The 8,668-nt window shown below is 39.7% G+C and overlaps 1 protein-coding gene across 1 annotated transcript in view; it reads right to left on the reverse strand.

The window, feature by feature from the left end:
* LOC108799500 (vomeronasal type-2 receptor 26-like) overlaps positions 1–8,161 on the reverse strand; it is a 9,847-nt gene extending 1,686 nt beyond the window's left edge. The window contains exons 1-3 of the mRNA XM_018571363.1: positions 7,946–8,161; positions 5,305–5,428; positions 298–435 (exon numbers count right to left, since the gene is read on the reverse strand). Of these exons, the coding sequence (XP_018426865.1) occupies positions 298–435; positions 5,305–5,428; positions 7,946–8,161 (478 nt within the window). The remainder of the gene's footprint in view (positions 1–297; positions 436–5,304; positions 5,429–7,945) is intronic.
* Between the last annotated feature and the right edge of the window lie 507 nt (positions 8,162–8,668).

Consider the following 8,668-nt stretch of genomic DNA (forward strand, 5'->3'; position numbering starts at 1 on the left):
TGATTCCCATCCATTTCCTCCAGGAACTCCCAGGTTTGGTGGCTTTAAAAGCAATACACACCATGATACTTTTGGCAATTAGAGAAGAGACGGCAACTGAGAAGATGACACCAAAAGAGGTTACACGCAGCATGCAGGTTACATCTACTGGATGGCCGAGGAACAAGAAGACACAGAGGAAGCTCAGCATGATGGAGGCCAGGAGAAGATAGCTCAGGTTCCGGTTATTAGCTTTAACAATGGGCGTGTCCTGGTAATGTATAAACATCCCCAATATTACACCAGTCAGAAGACAACAGAGGATGGAGACAGCTGACAATACTGCAACAATTGTATCATCAGTGTAGGAGAGAAACTCTACAAATTTTGGAACACACCGATCCTTCTTCTCATTTGGCCATTCTTCATCAGAACATTTCATGCAGTTTTCACTGTCTGCAGGAAGAAAAATACCAACACAATGAGTTTCTGATAAAAATGTGTTGTGTTGCCTTACAGTTAGCGATTAGATTTCCATCATTGCATTGTGGAAGTGTAAAAGAAAATTTAATAATTTACCTAAATAATATTTAAATGTTATTATTAAAAATTATGTTTAAATTAGGAGATAGATAGATAGATAGATAGATAGATAGATAGATAGATAGATAGATAGATAGATAGATACTTACCGTATATACTCGAGTATAAGCCGAGATTTTCAGCCAGTTTTATCTGTTTTACAATGTCATATAAAAGTAGGGTTCCTTGCCTTACCAACATGCACTGCTTCCTTCCCAAGGCTGCTGTGAAGGGAGGATTGGTGCCACATCCCAAATTAGAACATAATTAAAAATAAATTCCAAGGACGGACTTTCAAAGCACCCATATGACCATTTGCTCATTATATGAAAAAGTTTATTTAAATTACAATGCATCATAAAAAGTTATTAAAATCCGAATAAAATTTACTTACGCCCACTTCTTAATTTTTTGCCTCCACCTCCATACATATATAACCCAACAATATACACTGAGTGGCCAGATTATTATGACCCCCCCATCAGTACTTCGTTGGGCCGCCTCGTGACTCCACGAGATGATGAAAGGTGATGCGAGGAATCTGACACTGCACTGTTGCCCTTCTGTTGTCTTGTACCAGTCTTGCCCCTCCCCCGTTCTGCCCTAACATTGACTAGTCGCTGACGGCCACAATTTGCACGTTCAGACCCAGATTTTTGGCTGACAGTCCGGTCTCTAAACACTTTAACAATGAGTCCCTCTTGAACATTTATCGAATTCTGCTGTTTTGCTGATACTCGCTCCATGGCTCCGAGCGCCAACAATCCTCCCACGTTCAAAGGCTGTTAAATCGCGTTGTTTCCCCGTATCTTCCGAAAAGAATCACTTCTACTGTCGTGGTAAACAACCTGCTTCCCTATTTATAATGGTCTGGCCCTCTAGCAACTTCAGCGTGAAATTATAGCTCATTTGCCTACAAACGTCAGGTGGTCATAATAAACTGGCCACTCAGTGTATATACATCACATGCATATTTCCAGCTAATCCTGATAGGTATGGATGGTAAGGAGATATGTGGAGGGATATGGCTCTACATGTTTCACTGATGGTGCCGCTTCATCTGGCGAAGATCATGCAAAATATTATTAACTTTGCTTGCGTCAAAATATATTTTGCATGTACAAGGTCATTCATCCGAATAGTACCACTGCATCAACTATGTGGGCAAGCATCAGGACATAATCATGCAGTCTCCTCAGGTAGAACTATGATAGACAATTTAGACGATGTTAAATGCCTCTCAGAGAGATGAAGTGCAGCTATATAATGTGAGTCACATAGGTTATATAGGTGGAGAAGTAGTCCACAGCCAAGAGTTCCTATACTGAAGTAAATTGTTCAGATCCGAGATATAAAGCTCACAAAAATTCCTCAGCAGTATGTGTCCCTGAATATCCTGTCACTGTGTCCCCACTCCTTGGATGGTTCAGGACTTTTTTTGCTCCCCCCACGCAAAGACACTGTTTTGCAGTGGATTTTCCCAGCTGTTTGCTTTTGTTTGCTCTCCCTTTCTCTACTAGCTACTTCTCTCCTTTCCTCTATCTCTCTTTCGCTCTTCCCTGCCTTACTCCCTTTTCTCAGGCCATGGTCTATGGATGTCTACACTTTGTACCCTAGTCCTCTCACCTGTGCATATAGCTCTACTTTGCCAGCCTCCTCCCATAGTAATGATGCTACTTAAAATACTTAGCCTCAATTCAGAGGGCCTCAAGTTCCCAAATAAATGCATGTGGGTGTTTTGCTTTTTCAGATCAACCCACACAGATATAATTTCCCTTCAGGAAACCCATTTTCCCATAGTTCTGCTAAATATTTCAGCGCTCAATTTCCTCACATTTATCTGGCCAAATGCACCTCACAAACATGGGGGAGTCCTTGTAGGATTTCGACAATCTTTGAATTTTGTTTTCCATTCTGAATTCCAAGATCCGGAAGGCAGATGCTTGATCTTAACAGTCTCCTTCATGATACTGAGCTCACACTAGTCTCCATCCACCTCACTCTCTGCTGTTCAAGCCCACTACATTGGTACTGTTACACTATGTGGAGGCTCTAATTTTACCCTTTTTCCACATAGGGACAGATCCACAGATTCCTCCGCACACTTGCATTATTCAAAGGCCTTCAGAGACCTCTTGGCACACCACTCATTGGTTGATTGTTGGTGTGAGCACAATCCTGACAAAATTTACTACATGTATTATTCCCACCCCATTTGCTCTTCTCTAGAATAGGCCATGTTCTTGCTCCCGTTTCCCTACAGCTGTCCATCTCTCATTCCAGTATTATCTTTGTGACCTGGTTTGATTACTGCAGCGGTTTCCATACTCTTGTCTGCCATGGTCCCTAAAGCTAATAGTTTGTCAAGGACTCTAAATGACTCCCTCTTATCCAATCCCATGACTTGCTCCTACCTTTAATCTGCTATCCATGAATATTTAAAATGTAATTGGACTCCTGATATTCCCTATTCTTTTGTGGGAGGCCCATAATCCTGTCATTTTACTTTTTGGGCCAAACACAACCTGACTAGATTCTGGAACTTTCAGAGAAAATAGTGGTCTCAAATCCTTTTCAGATTTTAAAAAACGATATCATATTCCTGGATAGGAATTCTTTAAATATCTCCAAATTACTGCCTGCATCTCTAAAACTGCCAGACTAACACCTGACTACTCAACTCAAATGTCACGATGACCCTCATAGCCTGAGTCTCATATCCCTACTATATTCATCCCTTGTAGCCACCCCCTCAGCTCCCCCACCCTCTTACGTTGTGAGATGGGAGCAAGATTTGTATATTACTTTCAGTGAAGAAGAAGAATGGTGTAAATTTTGGTTAACTACTAAACTTTGCTCATGCAGTGTAAGTGTGTTGGAAATTAACTATAAGGTCATCACAAAATGGTTCATGTTCCCCACTAAGATTTCCACTATTGTCCCTGGCTATTCCTCCTCTTGATCCAGAGGTTGCAACGTTTTAGGTACCAATATATATGTCTGGTGGCACTGTCCTGTAGTGTCCAGATTTTGGGATCGCATATTTCATATCCTTGGAACTTTAGCTAGCAGTTCCCTCACCAATGACCCGTCTTTTAAGCTTCTCAATATGACACCTGATACCCTGTCCTCTGCTATATGTAAACTACTTTTACTTGTGCTATCGGCGACAAAGCGGGAAATAGCTCTATCATGGAAATTGCCCACCCTTAGCATTTCAAGCACTATGTGACCTGGATCATGGTTCAAAAAATCAGTCAGCCATGTTGGACAACACTATGCCCAAATTTGATAAGATTTGGTCCCCCTGAACGCAGCATTATTTACCTCCCCATTTTGATCAACACCTACTTACTATCTAGTGTAGCATCCCCGCTTTCTGTTATTACCTTTCCCCATCACCCATGGCCTGATACTCCCCTGTTATTCTTTCAACCCCTCTCCCTTTTCTTGATATCCTTCACCTTTCCCATTTTCGTCTCTCCGTACTATCTACACATGGTCTGTGGTGTAATCAAATATTTTAGAGTTGTGTATTTTCACCTCATTGACTAATGTACACTGGAAAGCTGCCTACTGCAACTGACTTATACCTAGTCAAAACCTATTTTCTATCTGACCAAGTACACCATATTTGTTCTCTCTATATTTCCTGTTTACCATTATATTTATACCTTGTAATTGAATTTTTGCATTTTGTTTGTCTTTACTTATTCCCAATAAAAACATTTGGTAAAAAAAGGAAAAAAAGAAAATCACTATAGTTTACTTATAAATAAAATATAGTATAACCTAAATTAAATTGAATCGTTCTGTACTTGCGGGAGATGAAACATGGGAATATGTGAATGTATTGTTGAGATATACTGCATATGTTTCTTTTCCTTGACAAACACTACAGCTATAGAGGTAATGTCCACTCAGTCCAACAATAACTCACTAACAAATACAGTAGAGTAGTATTGTACCATGCTACCCATAGATTAGTGCAGAAAGTTGGGAGTTTAAGTTATACCCTTCGTTGGCTAAGTTAAAGTGTATTTCCACATTTGATTTTAAAATAAAACCTCCACTTTATGTTTGTTATGTGTTCAGTTTCACACAGCATTTCCAAAAATATATTTTTAGAAAAATGTCTTACCTTTTAGATATGTATGTGTTGCTGGAGCATTTGTAGCTTTTCTGTCAATTTCAGTAACAACAAACTCTGACTGTCCCCATAGAAAGACTAGGGACAGCCTGAGTTCCACCTCTTCAACATAGAATGCTTCTAGATCTTTAACCATTTGTTAGGACAAACAGTGTTTAAGTCTAGTTTACAACTGGTAATGGGATCTTCCAGCACAGTACAGATGGGGTTAATCATGTTAACACTAATCTCCACCCCCTTGCATTCCAGAGAAAAATTCAGTACAGACAACAACTTTTCTTCCAGAATTGAACATGATTTGTGCAAGCAGCAAGTTATTTTTGTAAGCTATGCTATGAATGAGAAATATGTAAAACATATAAAATAGGTGTTGTAACAATTTAATTTCATAAGTAGAAATGCACTATAAGTTAAAGATTCAAGCCTACCGCCAGGCTTTATAAAAAAACGATACTGAAACTCAAATGCAAATAAGCAGAGTTACAAGGAGGAGCAATAAATATAAGTATTCTAAAGAATCAAGTAATGGAATTTAAAAAAAAATGTCATTAACAAATCTAAACAAAAACACAAACAAACAATACAAAGTCTACCAGAAATGTTGGATATCTCTCCTTCTGGACATGGGACACACTCATAGCAGCATTCATGAATTGAAGATCCAAACTTCTTTCTTGTTCCAGGTAAACAGGGATCTGAGCACCGAGATACGGGAACCTGAAAATCAGAAATCATTGTTATTAATATTGTCATTTTGTCATATCCTATGGGATGAGGTTCAGGTTCACCAATACCATGGGTTCAAGCAGATCCTGCTGGTTTGAGATTTGTAGTCACAACAAACTTATGTGCAGATTAACTCAGAAAAAAATGTACCCTGCAGAATTCTTTAAACCAGAATGCACTGCATGGCCTTTGAATTATGACCATTCGTCTTTAGCTGGCCATACAGTAATAGATTTATAGCCTGTGGGCTAAACAAAAAAATCTAATAAAAACTTTCATTCATGCTAAACAATGAGGATGATAAATCTACCACTGTGGCTGCGACGGACTGCACTGCACCCCAACTGGGTGCCTCCGTCACTATATAGCTTTCTCTCCGCTGGAACCTGAATTCCAGTATCCTCAGCCCAAACCTGCCTAATTATTGGATGGAACCAATATATTAGGACAGAAGAATTAAACTCCCAAAATAATAAAGATTTACCCCAAACATCAGACAACACCAATGTCGAAGTCAAAACGGGAACTGACTTTATTGCAATCCAGCACAGGATATATACAGTTCTGGGGGTCTAAAACATAATACAATCAGACATTCAAACAATGCCAGCAGACCATTAAAGAGTAGGGAGAGAGGAGACACATATGGTGGGATTATCTCCTGTGTGTCCATCATTTGTTAATTCACTCAGCTGCCTCTACGGGTCTATTCACTAAGCTGCCGAGGGTGGCCGAGTGAACAACCGACCCCAAGTGAAGTGAGCCGAACACTATTCGGCTATTCGCTTCAGGCTTGTATGGCTGATTTCAGCCGTACTTCGGTTTGCTTTGCTTTGGGTCGGCCGAACATGCTCAGCATGTTTGTCTGACCCGAAGTGCAGAAGAAGTTCAACTCAGCCGATCCAACATCTTGGGCGGCATTCGGCTTGGCTGCCTCAGAGGGACCGAGCTGAACAGAAAAATAGTAAATAAAAATGTTTTAAAAAGTAAATAGAAAACAATTGTGCGGAGCCAGCAGTGACAGCTAGCTCCGCCCAACAGTTTTCTAATGTCCGGCGGTTCTGCTGCCGTAAAAAAAAAAAAACAACTCTCCCAGGCGCTCTGGGAGCCTCCCGCTCCTGGCTGTCCAGGAGAGAAACACTGCTTTATCTTTTTTTTTTCTTTTTTCTGACACGGAGCTGTGTCAGAATAGAAAAAAAAAAACGTTTTTGCCCATATGAATGCATTGCTAGATTCCTATTGGCTATTTCAATTTGCAATAGCCAATAGGAATCTAGCAATGCATTCCTATGGGCAAAATTATTATTATTATTATTTTTCTATTCTGACACGGCTCTGTGTCAGAATAAAGAAAAAAAGAGAAAAAGCAGTGTTACTCTCCTTGGCGGCCGGGAGACTCCCGGAGTACATGGGAGAGTTTGCTGTCTGGAGATCAGTGTCCCTGGTTAGCTGGTAACCAGGGACGCTGATCTCTCTGCAAGTGGCCGGAGCCAGCCTTGGAGTTAGAAGAGACTGTACAAAAGATGGGGATTTTGAAAGGGAAGCAAAGGGACTTAGAGAAAAATTTAAAGTTAGGGGGTATAAAGATTTAAAAAAGTATAATACAGGCTTACAAAATGGTCAGAAACCCATCAATTATGTAAAAAAACGAACAAAAACTACTACTATTACTATTACCTGCCACCAATTAAAATGACAACCCAGACTAACTGAGACAACAGTAGCTGCAGTGGCTGCATTTAAATACAGTGTTGGTAAGCACTTCTCAGAAGCGTAATTTATAAATGCAATGTAACATTATTGTTTAATTGTATTTACTAAATTAATAGGGGTGACCTTTGATCTCCAGATTATATCAATCAAAGCAACTTTTTAGGTAAAAAATGCAGAATATGCTCTGGTTTATAGGAAGTATGTTGGTGTGAGACATTAGTGTAAAATGTTCTTGCTATGGTTATAGAACTCGTACAATATGAATATGTACGATCACACACATATAATTCTGTGAGTGAAAAATTATTTATCTTTACTCAGTTCTTTTTTTTCTAGTAACTCTTTGAGGCTCAATGGGTTAATCCTCATTATTGATCCAAGCTTACATTATGGACCTACCTCATCACCCAACTTCCATGTTATGGCGTTCATATTAATTTGAAGTTGCTGATCTTCTGGTGCCCAGGATGTAAAATTTCCCACATCATTATAAATCACAGTCTCTTTATCCTTATGTATCCAATTTGTTACTTTGTAGTGATAAACAAATTCTCCGTATTCATTAAATAATGGCGCCGGCTCATTAACACCAAATGCATATTTAACTTTTCTTAAATATTGATGCAACTTCAACATGAATATAGAAAGAAAAACAAACATGTGTTAAGTAAGAATAGCAATCTGTCACATAGAAATCAATATTTTAAGTTAAATTCTGGGCTAAATAGCCCCCTCCCTGCCCCCACCCTTCATAAGAGAAGCCCCCGAGCATGTACAAAAAACAAATCGATATACATAGCTTTTTTTTCCAGTCATCTTTGGTGTGGTGACAGCAGAGATCCTCCTCCCCTTCTTTCTCTGATAGTGGGGGACTCGATTGCTACAGAGAGCAATGTCATCTAATGACATGACTCCACACTCTACAGCATTCTCCTTTGAGTCCAGGACAGGGGGTGGAGCTTTGGACACCCTGGGCTCACAGGAAGTAAGTTTATTGATGCCGGTTATCATTTGTCCTAGAAGACAAGCATCATTGGGTTGGTAACCAGGGGAGTTTTATGACCAAGCAGAAATTGGGCTTTAATTTAGATCGTCCCATCCTACATTGCTCCCCTTGTATGTTCCAGACCAGTCAAGCTAATCCTTCAGCCTCACTGCAAGTAAAGTCTCTGACCTGTGACAACTCTGCAGGCAATTAAAACTGAGTGATTTCACTAAAAGTAAAGCCAAAGGATCAGCTTAGCTACCATAGATCTGTATGTTTTTGAGGGTGGTCCAAGTTGAGTAGAGTACACCCTATTATAGAGGTCATTTATCCTTACAATCTATTTCCTTCAAAATAATGCAGTATAAAAAATCTAATATATTCTTCAGCATGTTTAGATATTAAAGGGTAACTATTAGGCGAGTGAAAATCACTCCGCCTCACAGTTCTAACCGAAGTGTGACAATTAAACTGTCACAGGTCGGCTCAATAGATCGGGAAGTGAGCGAACACATAGCGTTGCTCGCTCACGT

The sequence above is a fragment of the Nanorana parkeri genome, unplaced genomic scaffold, assembly GCF_000935625.1.
Source record: "Nanorana parkeri isolate BGI_ZX_2015 unplaced genomic scaffold, ASM93562v1 scaffold1743, whole genome shotgun sequence".
Taxonomy (NCBI): Eukaryota; Metazoa; Chordata; class Amphibia; order Anura; family Dicroglossidae; genus Nanorana; species Nanorana parkeri.